The sequence below is a fragment of the Betta splendens genome, chromosome 4, assembly GCF_900634795.4.
Source record: "Betta splendens chromosome 4, fBetSpl5.4, whole genome shotgun sequence".
Lineage (NCBI taxonomy): Eukaryota > Metazoa > Chordata > Actinopteri > Anabantiformes > Osphronemidae > Betta > Betta splendens.
Window position 1 is genome coordinate 14,876,250 of NC_040884.2, and position 27,945 is coordinate 14,904,194.

Sequence of the window (27,945 nt, forward strand, 5' to 3'; positions counted from 1 at the left end):
GCTGCTACATTCCTACAAGGGTCGCAATTGGCTGCAGCCGCCGGCTTTTTCACGTTTACGTGCGCACTGCGTTCGGAGTGCGCGACTGTGACCGAGGAGCACGAGCCTTTTCCTCGGACGTCTCTTCAGGGAGGGGGGGGGGCTGAAGGAGACGCGGAGGAGATAGGCGCCCGTGCGTAAGAGCCACCGACCACAGTCTCGGGAGTCCAGTCGGGCGGCGCATTTAGGGGGTTTGGAGCAGCAGCGTGATTGGATCGGTTTCTGCCAAATGCCAGAAGTGGCGGGTCCCGCTTCGGTTCTGGTGAGAGCACTTCCCTTTTTCGATGCAGAATTGAACTTTTTGGAAAAGCCCTTGATGCCGTTTTAGCAGCCGCCGATGTTTAATCCACGGCCGTGTGCGTTTCTTAAGTGAGCTGTTTAACAGCTAAAGCCAAATCCCATCCGGCTTTAACTGCAGGTTTTCATTTCAGCAAATGGGAAACGGCAAACGTCCGGTTTGTTTCTGGAGTAACTGCTGGTTAAACGTCCCCGGTAGAAAAGGTGAACAGACCTGTAGGAAGGAGTCAGACGAGGCGGATCGTCTCACGCATACAGAACCATTCATGTTGGCGTGATACTAAAAGCAACACTCACGATACCAACTCAGTCTCTCACATTATCACATCAGCTGGTACCTAAATATTCCATCACTAGGATGATAAATGTAAACTAATCAACAGCACAGCTTTGCATCTTGTGTATGCTGAACAGCATCCGTTGGGTATCAGGCGATGGGCACAGTTATGTTTCTTAAATCCACCTTTGATCGCTTTTCTGGATTTTTTAGAATGTGTTTTTAAAAACCTATTTTCCTTCGTCTTATCTGTAATCTTAAAGTCTTTATCTCAAAGTCTACCTTTCCAGCACACTCCATTGGACCATATGGGTCAGAGTATGATGAGGGTCATAGGCTCCTCTTCTGTCCCCTCTCGTCTCTCTGTCATATCCGGCCCCTTGGAAAACCAAACACCGCTCTATCTTCTCCCCATTTCCGTTAAGGTAATCTGGGCTTTTCCAAAGACACACACGCCCACTGCAGAAATTCAAGTTTGATTTCCTCCACCTCTGAGTCAGCTGCAATAACAATGGGAAAATGTCCTGGGAGGATGTGTGTTTTTTTTCCCTAAATGAATTAAAAGTTCGATTGGGAACTGTGGAGCCAGTGGCGAGATGTAATGTTGTAGCAGGGGTTCGAGGTGAGGTTGTGTTTTTTTTTGGTTTGGAAACGCAAATCCAACTAAAACATAACACAATCAGAAACAAAAACACAGGACAGAGTCTCGTTTAAGGCAATTTTATTGTACTGTATTATGAGATGACTGCTTTTACTGCTGTGAGGCCGCTGCTCTGTACGAGGGGCACAAGGAGAAAGACTCCATATTAAACAGCATCTGTGATACAATGCTGGCTTTGTCAGGTGGGAGGAGAAGAGCGTATCGCCGGAATGCGAGGGGAGGAGATGCTGGTGAGAAACAGAGGGATGGAGAGAGATTGTGATAAGGACAGATAGAGGCAGAAGTAGGCAACGCTGAGAAACAGGCAAGACAAAGCTGGTGGGTTAGAGATAAGGCACAGGACTGGAAACCAGAAGGGAGCTGAGCAAAGGCCCAGACAACAAAAAGGGAATAGGACGAATCTACTCCAAACCTGTGGGCTAAACTCAGCCCCTGAAAAAATCATCAGGGTACGACTTAAATTTATTTTGGTAAATATCTCAAATGACATGCTTCATATTCTTTGTTCTTCATAAACCACTGGTTTGGACTAATTTCAGTCAGAGTCCGGCCACGTCACTCATGCAGTAGATGGAAAAGATGAATTCAGCACAAATAAAACACATTTATGTCGGCAGTAAAGTGCAAACGCACACAAGCCCAGCCGCTGGTGTAGAGAAGAAAGGCCGAGACTTTGGACAAATACTCTGTGGAGACGTTTAGTGTGGACGTCTGCCTGGAATCATCATCAGAATCGGCTAGAGCATTCAGTGTCAACACAGGACACACGCGTTGCTCTCTGTGTTCTGTTGTTCCTGTTGTTGACTCAGATCAACCATTTTAGAACAGTTTTAACTCTATTGCATTGTTCCCCAGTGTTTGAATTTGGAAAACTGCTTATTGCAGCAGCCGACAGCAAAGCGGTAATTTTTGGAGGTAGATGAAAAATACCCTGTCTGCACCGTTGAGCACATTCGCTCCGCTGTATTTATTTTTATTGGAGAGAAGTGCTCACACGCGTAAGTAACCTAACTATTCCAACTAGTGCTCAAGACGTGAGATGGTCCAGATCAGAGACTTTGGAACAATGGGCTTTGAGCTGCTGCGGTTGTGAGAATGCACATGAACGAGGCTGCAGCACTGTTGAACTGAGTGGAACTGAAACAGATGGGGAGGAAATACAAAGGAGATGATGGAAGCGGAGGATGAGAATAAAACATGGAGATCAAGAATGTGGGAGCTTTCCTTGTAGTTTTACGAGTGGTCGATCCTCCATCACTTTCTCCTCGTCCGCCACCGCGGCGTTCTCTTCACCCCTTCCCTCCGGTTCAGCCTCTGTCTCCAGATGAAGAGTAAACTGGGCCTCAGCTGTTTTACAGATGGGATCAAAGAGTGTGTGTGTGTGTGTGTGTGTGTGTGTGTGTGTGTGTGTGTGTGTGTGTGTGTGTGTGTGTGTGTGTGTGTGTGTGTGTGTGTGTGTGTGTGTGTGTGTGTGTGTGCGCGCGCGCGCGTGTGCGCGCGTGTGTGTGTGCGCGCGTGTGTGCGCGTGCGCGTGCGGACTCTTCTCACCCATTTTTGTTCTTGTGCGTTTCGTTTATAAAGTTGCAAGAGCTGGGCATCAGTTATTCAGTGCGCTGGTTAAGTTTGCCAAATCAAGAATTAAGGTTATTATTCAAAGTAGGTCACAGCTGCATATTTAAGATATTTTCCTTTTGGCTAAAATTCCCATAAAAGGAAAAAATGCACCTTTTGTAAACTTTCCAAGAGTTCAATATAATTCCATTTCAGGAGTTAAGTTGGAATGAAATGTTTACACTGTTTGACTTTCCCCCCTCACTGCGCCTCATACCTTCTAATTAATTACATACTTCCAGGAACATATTCTAAATATATCACATCATCAGAAGAAAGATGTTTGTTTTCTTAATTTTGCAGGAGAAGATTTGTCTCAGTTTGCGACCCATCGGTTGAAGGGTTGAAAGGTGTCATTACTTTTCCATTTGGAACCAAAACCTCAAACTGATACAATTATTCACACAGGTCTCAGCCCAACAGTAGGAGCTAAAGCAGTTCTGTTCTGAACCGTCCTGAATGCTGGGCAGGTCCCATCCAGTTTGCTGCTATCAGCCGATGCTAACTGTTCCACCATCGCTTCATATAAACATGAACGATAATGAGCGTGCTTTTGTTTTATCAACTTTGGTGAAGATCAGATCAGATCAGATTTCATGACCCACTTAATTAGAAAACTATAGGAAACTGCTGGTGTTACTGTCCACATCTACACGAGCCCAGAGCATCCGGGTCGGTCTGAGACGGGTCCCTGAAAAACAGAATTAAGCCCGGTGTTTTCTGATCAAAGATTCAGGGGAACCCCAGGACGCCACAGCTGCAGTCTGGAAACCTAAAGGCGGGTGTTGACACACCTCACTGATCTGCTTTTACTGGCGCACAACAGGGACAAAGACTTGTCGTGACCTGCACAGGCTGGAGCACACCAGGTGAAAGGGGGGGGGGGGGGGGGCAGCAAAGGCACAATGAGAAGGAATGGAGTTTGTGGTGAATGAAGGAGGTCTGCTCTGGTTAACACTTGTCCAAATGATGTTGCCATTACACACGGTGTGTTTGCTTTGTCTACACAAGCGAGGGCGGCAAGGAGCGAGTGGAATGTAGGTCCTCGAATGTTCACGCAATAATAAAAAAGAGCTGAAGGAAGGAAGCTGGGGCTGAATTCGTGGAAGTGTCTAGGACTGACTGCGATTCGAGCTTCCTCTGCCGTCGGTTGGAGGAAATAGAGGGGAAAGAGCGAAGAGGGACACTGTGAAGGCAAAACTGCTGGGTGAGAACAGGGAGGGCATGCAGGACGGGGGAACAAAGGGGCTGGGGGGGGGGGGGGGTAGCTGAGGAGAAGCTAAGTAGAGGAAGACGGGCAGAAGGTGAAAAGAGGAGATTCCTGTAAGCTGTAATCATGTCTGCTTCGGTCTTTACTCATTCGTTTGTGTGTGTGTGTGCGTGCGTGCGTGCGTGCGTGCGTGTGTGTGCGTGATCCATGGACGGGTTCCCATGGATCATGATAGCTGTTGACGTTGCTTTAATGCTGCATAAACCACTTTCTGTCCATTTTTCCTGCAGAAGTCAGAGATGATGTTCCAAGCAGAGTCCGATCACATGTCTCCAGTAGAACCCAAGGTATGCGCACATACACATACACACACACACACACACACACACAAGGCTAACTCTGTATAAGCCTGACCCCTCCAATCTGACGGATGCCTGCAGTCTCCACCCCTGGACCTGATCGACACCGGGAAAGGGCTGAAGGTCCAGACGGCTACGCCTCATCTGGTCAGTCTGGGCAGTGGGAGGCTGAGCGTGGCCATTACCCTGCTGCCCCTGAAAGAAGGTAAAACACACACACGCACACACACGTGTGTATAGTAATATGTCAGCATCAATTGGCCCACATGTTGCACTGCAGTCATAAAACCTTCCTGTGTGTCCACACACGCACAGTTTTCCTGCTGATGATGTAATGATGGCCTATTTTTAGTCGGGCCTCTCATGAGGCATCTCTAGCTGTGTTACAATGGTTCAATCAGTCGCCTCCATGTTCTCCTACACTCACGCATACATGCACCAGTTCAGCAAGCCACAGGTGCCCCTGCCTCATTACTATTCTGTCTAGCTGGTCAAACACACGATGGAGGGGGCACAGACATGGACGACATTACTGCACTGACTGCAGATATTACTCTAAGTAGTAAAATTTAACTAACGGGGTAAATAGTATTATCATAGCAAGTATCTGTGTTAACGGGAAAACAGCGTGGACTCGTACGCTGGGAGAGCGGCCATGTTACAAAGATCTCATTATGTTGCTCATGCAGCGAGACAGAGACACTTTTTGTTTTGTGTCCTTCGTTTGCCATGAGAACAGTTCACTGAAAACTGCTACAGGCCTGTAAATGGATGGATTAATCCAAGAGTGTGGGTGGTGTGAGCCATAGTGCATGCACCAGGATGTCTCTCTTTAAGAAACTAGTACAATACACCAGTGGGCTCATTGTGATGGCGTGACCAGGATTTTGACATTTTATTCCCATTTTATCCGCGTTTGTTGCCGAACCCTTTCACTATCACCGGGTTGGCATGCCTTTCCTTTTCAGGGAGGAATGCCAGCAATGCGAACAAGCCCTTTTAGGAAGACTGAGGCTCCATTTTTCTTGCACACAATGAAAAAGAGAAAAAAATTCACATTCATAACACAGCGCTGCTCTTTTTAAACAGGCTTGTACTCCTATATACTTGGGCATCAGTTTCACACGTGTATTCCAAGCGGTCGCATCTGTTGTTTGTCACTGTTCCAGGAGTGACCCGCATAGGCCGAGAAGATGCGCCCATTCCCCAAGACATCACTATCCAGGGGCCTGGAATAGAAGCAGAGCATTGCCTCATCATAAATGAAGGTTGAATTACCTCTATAATATTTGATGCTGCTGTGACATTTCATTTATTGCTCTAAACCCTCAAAGTAAATGCTTCTAGAGAGAAATGGATCAAGCAGTTTATGACATAGACCTGAATTGTAATGTATAGTAACTGGTTACAGTCATATGCAACCATGACTGTCTCCTCATATCAATATATCAGGAGGAGTGGTGACCCTGGACCCATGTGGTCACCTGTGCAGTCTGGATGGAGTCCAGGTCACTGTGCCCACACCACTCACCCAGGGTAAGACACACACACACACACACACACACACACACACACACACACACACACACACACACACACACACACAAACATATGGCTTCCAGTTAACTTCATCTTTAACATATCGCCACCCAGTGGTTAAGGGCAGTACTGCATAAGGACTAAGTTGATAGCGTTGGGTAATGCTTGTGTATGTGTGAGAATGTTAGTTTGTGGTTTGGTTAACTTGGCTGAGCCATGTGTGCACAGTTAACGTTGTGCTGACAGTCTAAATGAAACAGGTTGCTGTGTGTGTGCGTGTGTGCGCGTGTGCGCGTGTGTGCGTGTGTGCGTGCGTGCGTGTGTGCGCGTGTGCGCGTTTTCCTTTGACGTGGGGACCATAAACCATATTTTTGCTATCAAATCATGAGAAACACAACTGTGTGTGTGCGTGTTTGCACATCATGTATAGGCCCGTGTGCGTTTTTAAATTGATGTATGTGTTTTGAATGATGTAATGCTCTGGTTCAGTTTAATTCTTTGTGGTTTGTAATTGCAAGCTGCTACAATGAGTCACAGCTTCCAGCACGTCTACTCTTAAAAATCTAGAAAACAGAAAAAATGTACACACATGCACAAGCACACAGGCATTTTGACTTATCTCTCCTTATCTTTCTGTTTACTTACTCACGTGTGTCTGTTTTTTGTCTCCCATAATCCTGATATGTTTATCTTTTAATCATTTGTCCTCTCTTTCTCTCATTCTAACCCCTTAGATTATCCTAGTTGTAGATCTCTGTATCTTACAGTTTGCCTGCTGTTACCTACCCTTCCCACATGCTTGTCCTTTACATGCACTGTGGCCTGACCATATTAAGTTAAATATTGACAGGTCTATCTACCTGTTACACACATTAATGCACGTATAGGGATGGGGCGTTGTAATGTAGCAGTTGTGGAGAAAAGGACTTGAAAAGAGGAAATCAAAGGGCCATGGTTTGAAAAATGATGCAGGAGGACAGTGAGAATCTCTATTCTAGAGGGAGAAGGAGCACTTACTGGTGGCAGATGCTCTGGATTGAGTTAGTCCAACCGCACACACAAACACGCGCTTATGAATAGTAGAGTGGTCTGGAGATGATTAGCTATGTTTAGGAAGTAATCTGTTCTGTATTTGGGAACTCAGAGTATAATTTGGATTCACATCAGCTTCTCTCTTAACTCTCTGGGACAGCTGGAAAGCATGTGAATAAAAAATGCCAAACTATAATAAAATCCATTGTGTGGCAAAAACAACAAAGATAAACACCCATTAAGGCTACTGCTTTCTGTTTTTTGCATGTTGTATCTAGGAATATCTTCATATCCTCATCATTAATAAGTTTAACAAATAGACAGATGAAACTTGATTGAGATTGAGTGTAAAACTCAATCTCCCAGCATTCAGTGGTCTGAGGCAAATGCAAATCCAGCTGCTAAACAAAGCAGTGGTGCCAGACAACCCTTGCTCTCTCTTCGTTTACTGTGGGCACACAGACATACACAATCTGCACACTCCAGTCGTCAGCAGGTTTATTGTGTATTCAAAAGTCCACACTTAACAAACCATCAGAAAGACGGTAGCAGAAATCCAACCTGTTGGGCACAGCTCCCCCTAAAATATATTTTAAATACGGTTCATTTGTTTATAGCCCGGGTTGTTTGAGTTAACAATGGCTTAATGTGTTTTAAGTTAAAAAAAACGAAAATAGGCAGGTAGACAAAGGAAATTTGGAGGGGGCGTTTGCCAAATACCTCTCTGTCTAATGGCCTCTAAACCTCCAAACTACAGGTAGGGGTGCCGAAATATTTAGCTTCTCCGGTAAATATATTTCAACCACTTACATTTGTGCTTTTTTTTTCTTGGCTGCTCTCTGGGGTGTTATTAAATTGCTGTCGCGAGCCCGCGTCTCTCGGCTGTGTTCCGGGGGGATTCCGTGTCTTAAACCCCGTGGGCGCCCCCCCCCCCCCCCCGTGGCTCGGGCAGTTGGTACGGCCCGGTGCTCGCGCTCGCGGATGGTAAATCACTGAGCTGAACTTTCTTCCAAACGGAGTCGAGGCGGGCGAGGAGGAGTCGCATCTCTCGGGAGGGAGGCACACAGCAACGGTCGAGTGGATATATAGTCTTCCTCATCTGTTCCTACATTAAGTCGTTTTTTTTGTTATAATGCGCTGACAGAATTAATAACATAGTTATTTGTCGTGACAACGCCCCCCGACTGGGAGTCTAAAGGTTTGTAACGTATATCCATCTGTTAGCTTATTTTACAACCGTTTTTACGAGGCTCTGACGCACTTCACCGTATTCATGCTGTGCTTTTGTCTACTCCTACTGTATTACTCTACACGAAAGCGTTGCTTTTTGCTTTTTTGCGTGTGTGTGTCCGTGCGCGGTGTTTGCTTAATGAGCTCATTCACTTTATCACGCGTTGCCTGATTCACCTTCAGACCAGTGCGTCACTTATGACGCCACGGTTTTCTGTGCAGACTCACGTGCGCCTTTTGAACGTTCAGCGCAGTGTCACCAATCAATCCATTTGTTTGGATCATTGACCTGCGTGCGGTTCAAGCCTGAGCGACTGGCGACGGCTCCGCAGCTGATCTTATTGATTTTGCCTTTACACCAGACGCCTCTCTGACCTGGACCATCTGCCGCCTCAGAACAATGGAAAGACTTGTGCTTAAAGCTGTTGTCTGAATTCTGGGCTTTCTGAATCGCGCACAGCCTCACGGCAGAGATAGAGGCGTAAACGGGTGCGACCACAGGCCAGTGGTTGTATTCCATCACAGCCTGTTGCTCGTAGCGTGTTACTAGTTACTAACGCGTTTTGGTTGAACGAGCGTGATGTGCGTGTCTTGAGCGCATGGATCAGTGGCCAAGTTCACAGACTAGTGTGATTTCACGTGATAAAGAGCGATAGCCCACGGCTACAAACCCGACACCTTAAGACAAAACCTGCCTCATTGTTCTGGATGGGGGCGTCTTCACCAATCTATCTCCTCACTCCATCACTTTGGCCCATCTGGACTTTTAAGTAGTAGTAGTAGTAGTAGTAGTAGTTTTATAATATAAGTCCAATATTGCATGAATAATTTGTTATTCGTTCGTGGTTACATATCATTCTCAGGGACTTGTTGATTTAATAGAGTTGTGATTGTCTCCAGGCCTGCAGCCCTCAATTAAGATAAGCGAGATAGGTTGCGATTTGAAATAGAGCAGAGTAGATACAGAGCTGGTGAGGAGCCTGATTACTTAGCTGCTTCTCAGTGTGTGTGTGTGTGTGTTTACTTAAGTGAACTAATCTGCACCGACTCCCTTGAGAAAGACCAGGCTGTTTTTTATAATTTTACTGCTGGACCCTTTTGCCCCAGAGGTGCTTAATTTGTGGTTTTGAGGGCAATCTACACTCCCACTGGGACTGATGTGTGAATGCAACTATTTGTAAATGGGTAAATTCAACCCCGGTGCAATACAATGCACATTGTTTAAAGTACGGATCAAAACACGAATCGAGGACAAGGTTTTTTGAGTAATTTGTACGTATGAATGAATGTTACTTCTGACTGCACTTTGAAATGTTTGATTACCACTGCACATCCAACCTCCGCAATTAGTGGGAAACCAAGTCTCAAGCACATGATGGACATGGGACCTTTGCAGTTGGTTTATTTTTCCTCGTAGCATAATGGTACACATTTGGCAGTTCTTTCACTTGTGTTAACCAAATAGAGAAACAGTTTTGAGTTTCCCCTCCCATAACATTGCGGTGAGAGTGTAGTTTGGTTCACTCAGATCTACATGGGAACAAAAATTGGCTCCAGACGTGATACAGCTCCTACATCTGTGTCCTCAAAGACTCTGAGGTCTGACTTTGTAGATTACAGACTTTAAATGATCCTGTAAATGTATATACAGACTAATTTGAAGTTGTTGGTCTGTCCTTATATGCGTATATGTTGGGGTGGGGGTCTTTGAGCTTGCTTTGTGGGGGCCGACTCAATTTTGTGCCGAACGAGATTAAATGCGTTGATGTGGTTTTGTGATTGGATGCAGAGGATGCTGTGTGATGCCGTACGTGCCTTTTAGGAGCAGGGGGTATAGAGACGTTTGTCTGACAGAATGAGAGGAATTGAAATGATTGAATCAACAGGTTTTCAAAGCACTGTGGCACTAACAAATAGCCAGTATTTGTTTATGCTAAGTACGGGAAGGAGGAGAGGGTGAGCGGGGCAGTATTTGTTAGAAAGAGGAGGGTCGCGGGGGGCTGTGAACAAATCGGGGCACCACAGTTTACCCTCCACTTAAGAGCTGGCACATGTTGTGACTATGGAGTGTCGGAAATTAGATTTTTACAAGAGGCGACTGCTGGCTCTGCATGTGTGTGCCTGTGTGCCTTTATGTGAGTCATTAGGCCGACACTGCAACAAGGCACTCGGATACACACAGCAGGCATCATTTGGAGACGCGCACACACATTAGTCATGTCTGGCCGTGAAACTCACCTATTATCAGATTGCCCTCGCGCTACAGTAGCTGACGTGTGTGTTTTACACTCACACACACACACATACGGACTCTCTTCCTTCCTCACAGTTTTACATCCAAACCTGTGAGAGTGTGTTTTTGTCCAGACCAGCTGTGCAGACTAAACATTTCTCGCACTCTTTTTACGCGGCTGGTGTTCGCTCCACCTCAGCGTTGCAGTCCGGTCTCCCTCTGTGCTGAGCAAGCTGCACTTTAGCAGGCAAACATGTTCTGCTCTGAGACAATGTTTACACAGGTATGACCTCTCCCAGCTAAACCGTAATCTCAAGTTAGCTTATTAATACAATGTTTTTGGTAAAGGTATTCGTGGAACTGGACGTTAGTTAGGGAGTAAGAAATAAAAGGGCGAAATACAGATGGGGGGGGGGGGTGTTTTTCCATTGAGTCTTTTTCCACTCTCTTCCTCTCTGTCTCGGTTGTGTCTGAATCTAGACGCCAAAAAATGTGACGTAACTGTAACAGAGCTATCACGGAGGTACTTTAGCCTTTCACACACATCCTAACGTTGTGGGGGTTGTCTGTGGTGCTTATCTGCCCTCGGGGATGGAGGTCAAATGAGCCAACAGAGCAGAGGAGATTGCATGCGAGTGAAACAAAACGAGATGATGTGACTCTTTCCTTGAAATTCTCTGTTAAACTAGTCGAATTTCTTCAGTGCCGTTCCTCCGCCTTTTTAAGTTTCCCCTGCATTTCTTTCTCTCTTCCCTCCTGAAGTATTTGGACAGCTGTGGCAGGCTGTGTGTATTACTAAGGCTGTGACCCTGACATCTTGTTTAATACCTGGCCCTCTAAACCTAATTGATGGCCAGAGCAAACACTGTGGTCTGGGATGGCTGACTGTGCCCACACGTGTGTCTGACTGTGAATATATACAGTAACCCAGGGTTAAAGCAGCACATATTGACTGTTCCTTCTTATATGGAGCACCATGTATGCTGGTACTTAAAATGTCTAAAAGTCTGTTTTACTGAATCCTGCATCCCACTAATTCAGTGCCAAGATTTACTTGAACGTCTGAGCAATGAGTTTCTCTCTACTTAGCTGTAGATTTGTTGCCCATTGTCTCAGTAAATGTGGGCTTCTTACGTTCTATTTTGAATTGTCTCCTCAGGTTATTCACTGTGTCTGGGTAAATCCTACTTCTTCCGGTTTAACCATCCAGCAGAAGCGAGCAGAATGAAGAGCATGATTCCACAGAAGAGCCCCGTGTCCGCTTTGGCCTACAACACAGGTACGTGTGTGTGTGCGTGTGTGTGTGTGTGTGTGTGTGTGTGTGTAGCCAAGGGTGGGGGCAGGCCTCTCGTATGTCTTTACCAAACACACACACATACTTTCACACACAACCAAAACTCCTGCAATCTCCTTGTCATATGGTACCTCTACCACCATGGTGACGGTGGACCCTGCTCAGTGATTAATGGAGGCGCTGGGAGCTGGATTTATGTGCCATAAGTGGTGCACTGCTCGCTTCCTAAGCTCTTAGACACAAGGAATGTGCTCCTCTTTCTCTCAGTTTCTCTGATGTTTGCAGAAAAATGACTTGCACCCGTCTCACGTTCACCATGGGCAAAACTGTTATTACAGGGGAGTAATAACAGTAAATCTTTCCTGTTATTTCCACATTCGCAGTATTCACACTGGGACACAAAGACACAAGTAGTGCAGAATACTAGACCAAGCATCAGCTGGACATATAGGAGAGTTGAAGCGCACCAGGCCTGCAGTGTTATTCTGCCCATGTAAGGAGGCAAACACCCTGCAAGTGTGTGTGTATGCGCACAGTGTTTCTAGATCTTCTCATGTCCTTCATTTTCTGCCCCATTTCTCTCCACCATGTCAGGTTTTGACATTTTCTCACGCAGGCTTGTATTCGGCTATAAAGAGTAGTTTTACATACTTAAGATCCTCTTGCAACAAAATAGTAGTTGGATATTGACAGCGTCTTTAGCACGAGTTGATGCTAAACCATATGTATGTAAGGAATGCACTTGTTTAAGCGCTTTTCTCATAAGGAGCCACATTCATCATTTGTAGGATAGTTTTGTGTGGGTGTGTGTGGCAGTTAAACAGTGGGTGGTCTAAGCTTGAACACTGTAACAACTTTTTTCCACATAAAACCACAGATGAATTTAAACGAAATGAACAGGCGGCCAACGTATTACTTTCTCCAAAGGATATGTCTCAACTTATACCCACGTTTTGTGTAGTAAACAAACCAAATTCATATCATTTTCTCTCTTTGGTCTAATGGATTCTTTGATCTATTCCATGCTGTATTTGAAGTGTTGCCTAAAAGGTGCTGCCAGGTGGGAGTATGTGTGGTTCCTTTTCTACTTCGTGGTATAAGGAGCCTGACATGCCAGTATAAATATTCATGGGTTGTTGGAAAAGGCCGTGGGAGATGAGGACATTTAAAATTTAGTGGACATACCTATGAATGAGGTAACTGGGGCTCTATCGCTCATGTTAAAACATTGTCTGTTGCATAAAGCTCAGCTGAGTTCACAGAGGGTACATGTGACCCAAACTGGGACTTGGAGCTCAGAGGCCTGAAACGTGAACATAGCCCAGAGTTCTCAATCAAATGTTCTGCCATCACAGCAACATTTTACAGAGTAAAAATGGCTTTGGCCATTTCTTAGTTAAATTTAGCAGGAGAGAAGTCAAATCAGACCCAGCTGAGGTTAGGAAAATGATCACCTCACTGCTGAAACAGCTTTAAATAAAGGCTTTAGGAAGCACGGGGGGGCCTCAAGGGTGTTCCAGAATATTTTGCGGTCTTTTTCATTTCCCAAACTCTTACGCTGAGTAACTGGACTCTCATTGGCGTTTTACTGTTTGTCTTGGATCAGATGGATCGGTTTGTATGAACATGTGTGCCTACTCCTGTTCTGAGGGGTTCTTGTGGATTGTTTGGGCTGGGTCTGTTCTGACAAAGGCTTAGTTTATGAATAACTGCAGCTTTAGGTATACATATAACTTGTCTCAGCTTTTTCTGATATGATTTATGGTTCTTTTTCTCCCCTCTTTTTGGCTCATTATTTTTAATGTTGATGCATGTGTATAAATCTGCATAATTATTTTTTTCTTTTTTGAAATGTAACACTAAATCCTGCTTAACAGAGGTTTTGTCACAGTGCTCGTTTGTTAAAATTAATTATAGACGAGTGCGCCTAAATGTGTTGTGTGTTTTCTCCCCATCCAGACTACCTGAAGTTTAGCAGTGACTACAGCCATTCAGTGGTGGGTGGTACCAGCAGTGCTAGGGGCATGCGATCAGCCTCTGAGCTCCGAGAATTGATGGACACCCTGCAACGCAAGAAAATTGCCCTGGAGAACAGCCTGAGAGCCAACGGGAACGCTAACCCCTCCTACTTCAGTGTGACAGAGGTCAGTAATCGCTTGACTTGAGAACAAGGGTTCTTATCCAACTGTCTGCAGCACGCTTTACCAAATCAGGTGAATTTAATGTGGTTGGCCTTGAGTCTTTGTTTTAGGCTAAGCTGGAGTAACTATAAATTACTCCTTAAATGCATGAACAACATAATCAGACTATATTCACATCACATTTATAGAATATTTATGAAATTATTCAAGTCAGTAGTTTTCAGTTTTATCAAGTGCTCTGTCTTTTCTCCTATCTTTCTCTCAGTCACCTCCCACCACACCTATCACGAGTCCTACCACATCCTCATCAGCCTATCAAGAACAGGCAAGGCGATTTTATGGCAAACCTGCTCCTGGGCGGCGATCTGACCCCTCTACCCGCACCTCAGTTGGTCGCAGCCAGGACAGCTTTGGTGATGGCCGGCGGCTAAACATTCAGGGCTCCTCTCCGCTGCTGTCCACGTGGAACGGCGGAGGCTCTTCAACCTCGGTTGCAGGTAGTGACAGCTTTCTCCTCTCCCTTCCTCCCTCGTCGTCTCGCATCCCATCGACCGGCGGCACCACCAGCATGCCCTCAAGCCCCCGTCTTGGACGGCGCAGCTTTGGAATCCAAGAGACATCGCAGAGCAGCCGAACCAGGAAATACTCCGCAGGCTCGCTGAGCGGGGTGATGGCAGCGGCACAGAGCCGCTCGCTGCCACGCCTCTGTCCGTCCCCATCACCCCGGGATAACAATGGAGGGCTAACCTTGTCAACGCTGCCCCCACGGAAAACCGACACTGCTGGGAGTTACAAATTTAGCAAAGACTATAACATCAACAACAGCCAGGGTACCAGTCCTGAACTCAACCACATCTCGAGTAGTGCCAGGCAGCAAACCTCAAGGACTGTAAGCCAGAACACAACTGAGGTGGAAAGTGTTGTTTCTATCTCCCTCTCTTCCCCTAAAAACATGACCTCAGTCTCCTCAACAATCACCCCCCCAGATGTGACTATTCCAGCTAGAGCCGAGGGCTCCTCATCACCCCGCGTGGCAAAAAAACTCAGCTTGACCTCCACCAGCTCAGTTGGCTCGATCAGCTCTGCGAGCTCCAGCCCTCCAGCCACAGAGCGAGGGGTCAGCCATGGGCTAGCGGGGTTGGAGCCGTCTGGGGCAGAGAGGGAGAGACAAGGTGTAAACGTGGAACTCAGTGGTACCTCAGGAGAAAGATCTTCCTTTGGGAAAGCAGGCGTGGAACCTGGGTTTGGCTTGGGTGAGAGAAGGCAGTCATTTGGAAAGGCAGGGGTGACACCACCAGGGGGGTTCAGGGAACGAAGGGGCAGCATTAGCTCACTGAGTGGGAAAGAGGAACTGACAGACTACCACCAGCGCCAAAAGGAGGAGAGACTTCGTGAGCAGGAGGTGGAAAGACTGGTAAGATTTTTTTTTTCCATGTTAAGAGATAATCATGTTTCCCACACATTCCACTGTAAGATAGATCAAATGGCCAATCATTTGACTGATTTTTGATCTTTTGATAGATATAAAATGTAATATATCCCACAGTGACCTTAAAAGACAGTTTTCTTTACCATTGACCCTAATTAATGTGTTTATTTCATCAAACTGAATCAGAGCCAATAGGCATAACTCACATACACACAGAGGTTCACCACTCACAGATGCCTCTGGGACTTACCCCATAGTAGCAGGACTATTCTTAACCCTGCACTTGGATTGTGTGTGTGTGTTTATGTCAGTCATCTGGAGAAGTGCCCAGAGCGGTTCGAACCGCTAAGGAACCACAGAACACATCGGTCAGATGTGGGTTAGTGAAATCATGAAGATTAGAGGGTAGCAATGTAGTGTAGCAGGTGGATAAACACTGATGTTGAACATATGACAAGTGGACTCCTCACACTGCTCCTTTCCCCTTCCCTCCTCCTTTTACACGGCCCCGGCAATCTAATGCAGAATGATGTCTCTCTAACTGTAGGAAATACATTTCTGGCTGCTGTACAAACCAAACTGAGGTTCACAAGCGTGGTGGGGACCAGTCCTACAATATTTTACTCAATGACACATATTGTGAACCCTTGTCTCCTGCTCACACCAAAGTCAGTTTGGGCTTTGCCCTTTGACAAGCTCGAAGTATTCAGCAATGCAGCATTGTTGAATTGATTGCTGGTCAGGTTTTTTATAATTAATTATCAAGTTATTATAAAATATGTATTATTGTTATGCATTGAATAGTATGTTCTAAGTAACTGATGAAATTTAATTTATATTGGAAATTCTGATCAGGTGTCTGTGGGTTAAAACAAAGCAGCCCTAGTGTTTTAGCCTCTTCCGCCCTCTAGTGGTAATTAAGCGAAATTTATTTTGTGTACTCACATCTTTTAATTCAAAACTTTATTTGTCCCATAGAGTAGCCAAGAATTAATGAGTAATAAAGTCAAGATCAGGAGGGGAAAAAGGATTTCCAATGCTATTAGAAAGATTTGAAAAACTGTTATTTAAAAATGCTAAATATTTTAACTATATTCTTTCTGCAATAGTCCAAAGCATCAGCTCATAATGTCCTTGTTAATTAGTTTCCTCGTGTTAACTTTCCTTCCGTTTCGTCCTGCTGTCATCACTCGTCACTGTCCTTGTTGTTGGTCTTGCCCTCTGGAGCACTGTGGTAATCAGCTGTCATGTAGAGAGTAACAGACAAAGCGGCTCGTGGCCATTTTAGGAGAACAAGGTGACAAACCCATGCTGGCTTGTTTTGCCTCAGCACCCAGTTCAAATTACACACTGTTACGGGGTGTGTGTGTTCATTCCCATGTGCATACAAGTGTCACATTATAACACCACTCACCAGTTTGCTTTGTTGAATTGCCAAAAGGTTTTATCTTAGTCTTCACGTTAGACCAAATACATTTTAACCAGTCTCTCCTAATATCCTTAAACAGGCAGACAACTGTCAGGAATTTCACCATCATAGCGTCACATGATTCAGATTCCTTCCTAGAGCACAGTTCCCTGTAAAGTCTTATGTTTCCTTAGTAGTGATACACACAGGAGCATTTCTATGTTTGGAGTCCTGGCTTATTCCCGTGCACGCTTCCGTTGTATCATTGCTGACAGCTGTCAACCTTCTTATTATCTTACCCGCTCACTCACTCACTCACTTACTCACTCACTCACTCACTCACTCCTATCCCACCTTCCTGTTTTACCGTCATTCTTCCCCCTCTAATATTGTATGTCGAGGCTTCCTGTGTTGCTCATGAACTTCTTACTTCAGAAAGGTCCTCTCTTAAAGAGTGCTTAGACACTACAGCCTCGTACAACAGGATTCTTTCCTTTTCTAGATACAGTAAACCGTAGTGTGTGTGTATATACTTTATACATTAGGATAGTATTTCACTGACTGCTTTTTGGACTAAACAAGGACCTTTTTTACCAGCTTCTGCAATGCTTCCACAGGTAACCTGAGCATTGGGATTCTATCACTTGTATAGGACATAATGGTCAGGTGCATCTTTTAACTTAACAACATTACAGAATTTAACATTTTTATTATTTGCTAGTTTAGTATTTGCACACTCGGACTGCTGTGTCTTTTGAGTCAGTTGGCTCAATTGGTGAAAACTTGTGGGTTTCTGTATGAATTGCCAAGAGAAATAACACTACATGCAGCATAATGTCCGTTTCTTGACTCTGTCTACTGTTGTGCTTTTCAGGAGCGACAGCGCCTAGAAACGATCTTATCTCTGTGCTCAGAGCTGGGCAAGGCTGAGCGGGATGGAGGTGCCATGACTACTAGTCCCGCCTCAGCCGTGGCAGACTTGCAGAAGATCAACCAAGAACTTGAGAAGCTCCAAGTGAATGACGATGATGATGACTTGACCTCTGTCTTTTCGGACTCGTTGACCATTGAAACAACAGGGAATGGACACATAACCTCCCCTGGGTCCGAGAACGGGTACTATGACGATGACCTACAGGTACAACAGAGGTACAGAAGTGGACATAAAGACAGCAGGGCAGAATCACCTGCCATTAGTCTGGGAGGCTTTGCACCTTCACCTTCTGCTCGTGCACAGAGGACTAAAGAGGTACGAGAGATAAATAGCTATTTCAAGTGTTCATTAACATTTTATCCATGTGATTTTTGTGAATACAATGATATAGAATGGTATGATTTATAATAATGCTGATGTTTTAAGTAATACCTTTCTTTACCAGGCTCTAGATGATGCATCTTGTCAGCAAGGACAGAATGTAAGGCCTTCTGAGGAAGAAGTAAGATGTGTTGAGGAGGAGAGGATCCAGGTGCTGAACAACATGGAGGAGCTAGAGCGGAAAATCAAAGACCTGGACAATCAAATAGAAGAATCTGCCCAAGAGGTAGAGCGATTGAAAGAGCAGGAGGATAAATAACCGCGTTATAAAGTGTTACTGTTAATAGACGTTAACAGGTGTAAATCAAACAACCGTTATTTTGCATTTACCCAAGGTGGAGGTTGAGCGAGCTCTGGTGGAGGCTGAGCAGGAGTCAGAGGTGGCTGCTCTCCAGCAGGAAAAGGATGCTCTGGAAGCTCTTCACAGCAAAATTGCTGACCTGGAGACAAAGTCCCAACAAGAAAAGGAAAAGGTATTTGACAAGCAAAGTGTACAGGGGAACAGTACGCGACTGGTTGATATTTCAATGACTGACACTTTACACTTGAATGCGTTAATCCAAAGAGTAAGGTCTGATGGTCTTTCTGCTAATTGTTTGTGAGATTAATGTAAAGATTCATAAATATTTTCGGGCAAATGAAAGAAACTTGATTCTGAAGCCGCCTTCTGGTTAAAACATGTGACCAGGACTGTGCAGTTTGCTTTCTGAGATGTAGATGTGCTTGTGGTGTGAACTACATACACCTGGAGGCTGTAGTGTGCAGAGGGGTCATGTGACCACCGGTTAGGCGTTAATCCTTCTCATGCTGTCTGTGGTCCAAATATAAATCTGCTAATACTCTCCAGGATGTAGCGGTCACGTCATCACATCCTTACACACACTGCTGCACAACAACACTACCAGTAAGCGGCCAGTAAACAGGACATCTGGCACCTATGGCAAAGAGACTGATTGGCTACACTCCATGATCAAAACCTGTGTCTCCAAACTCTGAGTAGGAAAAGTCCAGAGATGCTTTGGGCACCTTTTGTATGATGTGGCACTTGTGGAGGATCATTTAATGGTAACCTTCTGCTGATCCATTCTATACATCATCTTCTCATCAGTCATTACCATTCAAACATATTAGGAGATATAGGCCATGATGCTATTCATTCCACCCTCCTGCATTAATATTTACTCAATCGCTCCCTACTTCACCATCCCTTTTGCAGATTTTACCCCCCCCCCCCCCGCCTCTAGGCTGATCTTGCTGACCTGGTTGTCATAGTAACTAACTGTGTTTCCCCACTCCAACTAACGCTGCCATCCTCTCTGTCCTGTGCGCGTGTGTGTGCGCGCGTGTGTGCACGTGTGTGCGCGTGTGCGTGCGGTGTATTTATATGTACACATGAACAAACGTGTACACGCCTGTGCGTGTGTGTGTGTGTCTGCGTGCATGCGTGCCAGGCGAGTGAGTTGCTGCAGGCAGAGAGGGACAGAGTAGAGAGGTTGGCTCAGATTGTGTGTGAGCAGCGCTCCCAGCTGGACAGCTGCCCTGAGGCCACCAAGGAGCCCCTGCAGGAGCAGCTAGCCAGGGTCAGTACACACACACGAACAGCCTCATCCCTACAACACACATAACATACATTTGAAGACAATACCCAACCAACATTTGAACTGAAGCAGATATAACCGCAGTATACAATATGTGCACATATTGGTTCTCAGACAGTATGCACAGGTGTTGACATGACTTCAAAGATATGGGCTGCTCTCCTGCTTGAACCTGCATGTAAGAATGCATGCATCTTTGTTACGTGAGCTAACGTCTCTTCTTCCACTCATCCTGCTTGATTTGCATAGTTTTTCTCCTCTCTGAATTTTCGGGTTTATTTGTGTACACATCACTTTGTTCTATTGTAAAGCTATAAAAGAAAGGTAATAGCTTTAAGAAACTGTTGAGCTTTTGGAGAAATGCACTGATGTATGGTCAAAAGCTTGTGGGTACTCTGTTTGTTTACACATTTGTTGAAGAGACAGCACTTTCAAATGAGCTGTATTCATGGGTATGCTTACTGTGTGTTACATGTTGCACGTTAACCAAGACACCGATTATTCATTGATCTGCATGACAATTCATGAGTTAGTGGTCTGAGTGTCTGGCTTTGTATCTGTCAGGGTGGTTTGTGATGAGAAGGTGCTTTTTGAGTCATGATTCCTTGTGTATTTTTGTTCGTCTTAAAGTGGTTCAAATGGTGTGTATGACTCCAGATCATCAGCCTAAACGCCCCTTTCAAGTTTTTGTGTTGGGCACAATGTCTTTCTTATGTCTCTGCACTGTGTGTATATATTTGTCTTGCCAATTGTCATGTGCGTTATTTTTGTGTCTGCCTGTCAGGATTGTGAGACGCTTGAGACAGAGACAAAGCGTTTTGAGGACCTGGAGTTTCAGCAGCTGGAAAAGGAGAGCAGGCTGGATGAGGAGAAAGAGACTTATACACAGCAGCTTCTCCGGGATATCGCTGATTATCAGCGAAGCATGGTCACACGAAAGGTAAAAGAACTAAGTGTGGATAAAAAAAGTATACATTACAGGTTTTTATTTATGAAAAAACTGCAGTAATATGTTGTGAAACTAATCCACTTTAATTGGCGTACCTTGAAAATAATGTTTAAATTATATATATATAGCTGTGCGCCGCCTAATAGGTGGTGACATTCTGTGTTACACATGTCATCTGTCATATTCTTCATAGATGAGCAAGGTATCGGTTCTGAACTTGTTGTCCTTTTCCTTCAGGAGCGAGTCCTAACTCTGAAGAAGCAGGCAGCACAGATTACCCAGCAGGCACAGCGAGAGAAGGAGAGCTTTTTGAAAGAGAGGACCAACCTTGAGTTGATGCTGCAAAGGGTATGAGAATAACCACATTTCCAATTTTTAGGGCTTCTCTCTAAATAAATAAGATGTTAATTTTATTATGTTCCCATTTAAAATTTTTCTTCTTTTTCTTATATTTGTAGGAGAAAGAAAACCTCGCCTCACTGGAAAAGAAGTACGCTGACCTCACCGGTGGCCGGGCTTTCACTCTAAGAGAGGTAGGATGGACTGATAACAGGAGGCCGCATGAGAGCTGTCGTCCTCTTTGGACACTTTCAGAGTCCACTGAAGCCTCATCATTTCATCATTCTTCTTGGTTGGGGTCTCCCTCTCTGCTGGCCAGGGCACAGCCTCTCTGGCTGATGTGTGTCAGTCTTTAAGTGATCATTGCCATGACACCACTTCTGCCGCCTTCAGTCCTTCAGTCAACCTGTGTACCCTCTCGTACTTGATTTCCTCTATTTTCCTCAAGAACGTTGAGGTAATTTTTGTTTTGCACAGTGATCTAGATTGTTTAATAACTGCATGCTCAATAATCCTTTACTTCTGATATAACCTTGTTTAATTGTGTGTTGACTTGTTCACTCATGTTAACCTTGAACTTAAATAACCATGTTTCTTATTGACAAGGACCTCTGTTTTTTGCCGCTAAATTCTGCATCATTCTTAAAACTAATGTTTGTTAAAGCATTTTAATATGGCTGACTCAGCACTTCATGCTTCTCCCTCACCCCTTATCTCTCCTATTTCTCCACCTGATACTTTCCAGGGCTATGTCACAGTCAGTGAAATCAATGAGCTTTACTCACAGCTTGGGGGGGACCCTAAACTTCTCCCCACTCTGGCCAATGCCTCTCCCGAGTCCAAGGCCAATTCCTCCCCTGAAGATGACACCCCCAATCTACCAGTGGATGAGGTGTGTGTGTGTGTGGTGGTATAAAAGCCTTGAAGTTTATTATACGGTGAATTATGTTCTTTCCCTCTTTTCTCTTTTACACTATTTCAGTTTCTTGACTCTGTTTCTTTTTTCTTTTTTAAGCTCTGTTACTCCTCCTGTCCTGGCGTTTGCCACTTTTCTTCTTCCTCCTCTCCCTCCTCCAATCTAAAGCCTCGTCCCCTCCCCAAAACGCCCTCTGTGCATTGGCCAGAGAACATGGTGTCATATCGATACCCCTCCCCCATACCTGACTCTCCCCCACCTCCCCTCCCTGTCAAAAAACACCACCATCGACACAGGCAGGTAATGTGTGTGTCTGTGTATCACACCGCCAGCGATTTTGTGTCATGACCAGTTTATTGTCATGAAAAACCTGCTGCACCCTTACCTACCTGGTTTCTTATCATACCTGATAAACCTTTATGACCAATGACACATAATTGTACTGTGTTTACCAGCATTTCCGATTGTTGGAGGAAAGGAAGAGGTCTGACAGAGAATTTGGGTCCCATGTCAGTGACACATTACCCAGGAAGAAAACCGCTCCTATTATGACACCCCAGTTCACATGTGCAACACTTGGACGCAGCTTCCCCACCAAGGTACACACAAATGTGGATCTATTTGTACACATGGCCATTTTTTAAACATCGACAACTACAGAATTTACTCTCTTTAAAACAATTCCTTTTATACTTTAAAAAATGGGAACCAGAGGTTTTTGATTAACTTAAAATGTTGCCTCCTCTTATTGCTCAACAGGCCCACCAGCCCCTGGTACAGAGCACAAGTTGTGGCAGCATTCTGCCAAGAATGTTCTCCTTATCCAACAAGGAAACAGATTCTCGCCGTCCACATAAAGGTACATGTACAAATGCAAATGAATGTGTGCTTTACTTCACACGACTCCATGATTCAGATGTTTTGTTTTTTTACATACAGTCTCACAGTCACATGGAAATCCAACTTGTATGGTGACAGTATTCCTGAGAGGTTTGTGTGGGTGTGCTCCTCTTTTGTTTATCTGTCAGAGGAGATAGGAATGTAAGTGAAGGAAGGCTGCTCCATGAAGTGGTGTCAAGCGTAGTGTATACGAAGGACAAAGTCTGGTCAATTATGAAACAGTCATCAATTCTCATCACCTACCAGATTTTTACTCTTGTTGCTTGTTGCTCTAGTGTTTGATGCAAATTGTGTTTTACAAATTAAGGTTTAAAACCTTTTTATAGAAAACCCAACAAATTCCACTAGCACAAGCTTTTGAAAATGCAAACGAGTGGGATTTGTTCATAAAATGTATTCATGTTCTGCAATAGTTTTTGGATGCTGTGTCATTTTACTGATACAATCTGAGCCCTGGGTCTTTTTTTGTCCTTTTGGACCCTTGATCAGCTCATCAGAGGGTTGGTTCTGCTGCACTGGGCAGATGGTATGTGTTCCTTCCTGTATTCGGAGGCTGGGTTAGTCTATCTTCAAAGTATCTTTGCTTGTAATTTTGTCCTCATTCCTTCTAGGGCTTCATTCGTAGCTCCACTATTTGCACACACTTTGATTAGAGCAGTTGCACTATTAAGGTGTTGGCTGTGCTTGCACACTTTACAGTGGCGGGGCATTGTGATTCAGAATTCAAGCCATCTGGGCAAAGCGCTGTCCCAGAGGATGTGACACAGTCGGGTACTACAGTTGCTGCACATACAGACAAGTGACGTGTAAGTAATGTTCCTAAAGTTGTCTTTTTGTGTTTGCTTGCATGCCTTTCAGGTCAATCCACACCCCGAGCATCTTCCCAAACAAACATTTACCTCGATGCGTTTGGGTATCGTGACAACCAGGCCTTCGACACAATGAGTCTGGATAGTACCGACTCTATTGAAACCAGCATCTCAGCCTGCTCACCAGACAACATCTCCAGGTGTGTTTGATAGGCATATTTATTTGTGTATTTTCACACATGCATGTCTGTGGATATTATTAAAAGTAGTTTTTGATCTGCCGTATATGAATTACCACTATTGTATCATTGTGAAAATTAAAGTTGCAAGTTGGAAGAAAAACTAACAATAAGTAAAGTAAATAATAGGAGGACAAAGAATGACTAGAATGCAGTTAATGAGAAAAGTGTGTGGAGAGATTTGCCGCCTTTCACGGTCCCTCCTTGGAGAATAGGATCTGTAGAAGTGTACGTTATGGTTTGAGGGGAGCTTCATTTAAAATTGCTGGAGTCAGGTTACAGAAGGCGGAAAGCGGGTTCTGTGCATGTTTACGGTGAAGCTCCTCGGGTTTCGATTAACTGAGCGAACCGGCACGAGTGTGGAGGAGCGTTTGGGGCTCCCGCTCCCCGTCTGGACTAAACCAAGTGTGCTTGCTCTCCTTTCTGCTTTTCATGTTGGACGCATCTGTCTTTTGTCGCCACCCCCTCCCTGCTCTGAATGGTTTGCTCTTTGTTCTGCACTGACTTTGCAGAGTTGCAAATCATTTGCAGATTGACCCTTCTGTATTTATAGTGTTCTTGGCGCGGGTTGTTTCTCAGTATGAATCTCAGTATGGCTCCGGGTGGATTGTGTTGTTCCAGTATAGGCTGGATTGGAATACGTGTGGTGGAACCTGGATCAGTTCTTGGCAAACAAGTAGTTTCATGGTAGAAGTGATGCTCTCGACCTTTTGGGAATACAAGTTCTCCTGCTTGAAGCGTTAGATTTAAACCGGACTGGGTCAGTATGAGTGTGACCTCATCTCATTTTCGGAGGTAAGACTATGGCAAGGGGATTAAAGCTCTTATAATGACACTCAAGATGCACTGGATTATTGTTCATGCAATATAAGTCGTTAGTCATTTCAAGTAATTTCTTTTTTTTTTTCTAAATAATAATTACCAGCACAGCTGGTTAAACTAATAGCCTTTAATAATAAATGTCAGCTAATACTGGCAGGATGTAGAGTGTGATCTATTCATGGTGCTGACATAACATCAAAGTGGAAACACTGAAACAAATTGGATTTTTTTTCTTGTTCCTTCATCACTTCTGGTTCCTCCCTTTTTTACATTTTTTTGTTGCTTTTCTCTCTCTCTCTCTCTCTCTCTCTCTCGTGCCCGCCCGCTCACTCACTCTCTCACTCTTGTTTACACCGAGTCTAATGTATGCCATTCATCTTAACAATGTTATGACATCATCGCAGATCAACACTGGGTATCAATTTCCTGTTGGCTCTGGATAAGACACAATCTGTGTCTGTGTCTGTGTTTGAGCTTAAAACCGACCAAGGGGAAAATGCTGTTCAACATGACAAGACACACACACACACACACACACACACACACACACACACACACACACACACACACACACACACACACACACACACACATCCCTCTGATGTTAGTTAGGAATTCTTGTCATGTGTAGACCATTGTAAATTTGAAAGACTTGGAGCAAACTATGCCTGTTGTCCAAACTTTCATAGCCTTTACATCTGGACATTTATTTCTAATAACCTTCCCCTTTTGATTAAACACCCGAGCTTGGATAAACATAGAGTAATCAAGGGACGGAGCCTTTAGGCGGGAAATTGAAATGGTATACTGTAGGACTCTGTGAGCTCAGCATTTACTTTTTCTTTGTTGCGGCTGTTTTAGAACTTATTTATATTTTTTCTAACCTTTTTTCTCGTGTGTGTTTTGGTTTTGTCCAGTGCAAGCACGTCCAACGTGGCCAAGCTGGAGGAGATGGAACGTCTGCTGAGAGAGGCCCAGGCCGAGAAGAACCGCCTGCTTGAGTACAAGGTCATTACACAGTCCTCATCACAATCTCTTGTTCATGTTGGAGCATGAGATTCAGCAGGCTGACACCACTTGTGGCAGTGCTTTGTTTACCATATCTAGTTGTTGCTGTCTGACAAAATAATGTATTAGGAACAAGAGATGGAAATGCGAAAGCAGGCGCTCGATGAGGAGAGGAGGAGGAGGGAGGAGCTGGAGAAGAAGCTACAGGATGAGACGAGCAGACGGCAGAAACTCATCGACCGGGAGGTGAAACTGCGAGAGAAACAGAGGGCACAGGTAGGATAGAAAGAGAGGACACACGGGGGAGCTGTTTACTGTGTGTATGCAGCTCCCCCTCTTGCATGGTTTCAGTTACATGCTGACTGAATATAAGCTTCACCAATCAACCTTCGCTCTCTTCCCCGCGCCTGCAATTTCTGGAAGCAGACGAAAGAATCTAATAATAAATTTATCTATGAGTTGTGGAACACAAAGGAAATTCTAAATACTTCATTTTCTGAAACACTTCTTTTTAATAAGCCCAGTCACTCTGTCTTTTTTTTCCCCCTAGTCCCGGCCGCTGACACGGTACCTTCCAGTGAGGAAGGACGACTTCGACCTGCGGGCTCACATTGAGTCAGCAGGCCACAACACAGACACGTGCTTCCACTTGTCCATCTCTGAGAAAACGTGTCGAGGCTACTTGATCAAGATGGGAGGCAAAATCAAGACGTGGAAGAAACGCTGGTTTGTCTTTGACCGCAACAGACGCACTCTGTCTTACTATGCAGGTGAGACGGAAGACACCAATGCCTGTGATGATATATGGGATTGATTCATATATTTATGTATTTCCTTCTTTATTGTCGTCTTTAGACAAGCATGAAGCCAAGCTGAAAGGAGTCATTTACTTCCAAGCAATTGAGGAAGTATATTATGATCATTTGAAGAACGCGCACAAGGTTTGCACACATGCTTCTTTGTGTGTATGTGTGTACGGGTCGGATACAACATCATCTTTACCTTCTGCTTCCGTCCCCCAGAGTCCAAACCCCTCGCTGACCTTCAGTGTAAAAACTCATGACCGCGTCTACTACATGGTCGCTCCGTCCCCTGAGGCCATGAGGATCTGGATGGACGTGATCGTCACAGGCGCAGAGGGATACACCCAGTTCATGGTGTAGCAAAGGGATGACGGCAGCACGCTACAACACACCTCTTCTGTGGTGTTCTATTTTTGTATTTGTTGGACTTTGAAATCGTCCATAATAACTTTCAGGAGAAATGAACTATGCTAGTGTTCAACACAGTGCCTTATGTTGGGTTCAGTTATGCCCTAAGAGATTAAAATGTGTCATGGACGAACACACAACATTTCTCCTTCACTTGTTTGTTAGATTGTTTGATGTATGATATAATCCTTATTAGACCAGTTCATACTTAACAACCGATACACGTGAATATAGTAGAATATGATGAGCTGTTCATTGTTGATTTAGGTTCATAAACTATTATCGTGGCTTACTCAGGAATCACATGAGCATGTTTGAAGATATAAACATTTGTGCTAAAGAAGTGCTTTTTGTGTCTGTCCTGAACTTCAGACGTAGCTCCAAGGTGCTATTTTTCCACGGTGAATGACTAATATAAGGTCACGCCTTTTATACATTTGTGGTGTAACTATATAGTCAACATGAGGATTAGCAGTCACTTGTTGAATGAATTAGTAATCATCAGAGAGTAATTCTATACTTAAAACGTTTTTTGGTGTCAGGTGATTTCTTTTTTAACAATAATAACTCTTTATATGCTATAAATTGTCATATTTGTACATTTTGTTGTAGTTATTGTTGTCTCATGATCCATTATCATCGTGTATCTATTCTTCTTTGTGCCTTTTATCATATTTGGCAGGATTTTGACATGTATGTTTCCTGTATTTCAAGGACTATATGTATTGATATGCAAAGTGCCAATGGAGAAATTTGGCATAAACATAACTTTGTAGGATGAAGTTGCCTTTTGAAGCTGGCTCTATGGTACATGTACACAGATCAGAGGTGTAGTATTGAAGCCTCACTGAGTGTGTGCTGCTTTGGTCCATTAGCTTTCATTACATTGCTTTTATTACCACTAGTTTGTGTTTTCACCTAAAGGAGCTTTACATTGTTTGCTTCCCAAGTATTTCCTGTTGTATTTATGACTGTACCAATGCATGTAACTATTTTTTTATATTTCTGCAAAAATAAACAAAACATCTATTTTGTGCAACAGCCTTGTTTCAGTAACTTAAAGCCCTTTATAGAGGGCC

The 27,945-nt window shown here is 44.4% G+C and overlaps 1 protein-coding gene and 1 long non-coding RNA gene across 8 annotated transcripts; one reads left to right on the plus strand and one right to left on the minus strand.

Moving 5' to 3' along the window:
* Window positions 1-14: 14 nt before the first annotated feature.
* Window positions 15-27,905, plus strand: phldb2b (pleckstrin homology-like domain, family B, member 2b). 7 transcript variants are annotated; one of them, XM_029147489.3, is made up of 26 exons: window positions 15-301; window positions 4,386-4,442; window positions 4,536-4,659; window positions 5,624-5,722; window positions 5,907-5,990; window positions 11,648-11,767; window positions 13,742-13,926; window positions 14,189-15,337; window positions 17,635-18,009; window positions 18,140-18,301; window positions 18,411-18,548; window positions 19,527-19,655; window positions 20,458-20,613; window positions 20,860-20,970; window positions 21,081-21,155; window positions 21,281-21,418; window positions 21,707-21,853; window positions 21,977-22,177; window positions 22,333-22,476; window positions 22,637-22,736; window positions 23,636-23,786; window positions 25,565-25,655; window positions 25,785-25,931; window positions 26,206-26,425; window positions 26,511-26,596; window positions 26,678-27,905. In XM_029147489.3, the coding sequence occupies exons 1-26, from the start codon at window positions 269-271 to the stop codon at window positions 26,816-26,818; spliced, it is 4,563 nt and encodes a 1,520-aa protein (XP_029003322.1). In that variant the 5' UTR covers window positions 15-268; the 3' UTR covers window positions 26,819-27,905. The 7 variants fall into 7 exon arrangements, with proteins under 7 accessions (XP_029003322.1, XP_029003323.1, XP_029003324.1 ...); XM_029147490.3 differs by lacking the exon at window positions 19,527-19,655; XM_029147491.3 differs by lacking the exon at window positions 21,281-21,418 and having other exon boundaries at window positions 16-301.
* On the minus strand, window positions 1,363-7,959 carry LOC114853743 (uncharacterized). The gene is made up of 4 exons (XR_003785627.3): window positions 7,836-7,959; window positions 5,562-5,683; window positions 4,510-4,649; window positions 1,363-1,501 (listed from the first exon to the last, which is right to left on the minus strand). It is a non-coding gene; the product is annotated as an uncharacterized LOC114853743 (long non-coding RNA).
* Window positions 27,906-27,945: the final 40 nt, after the last annotated feature.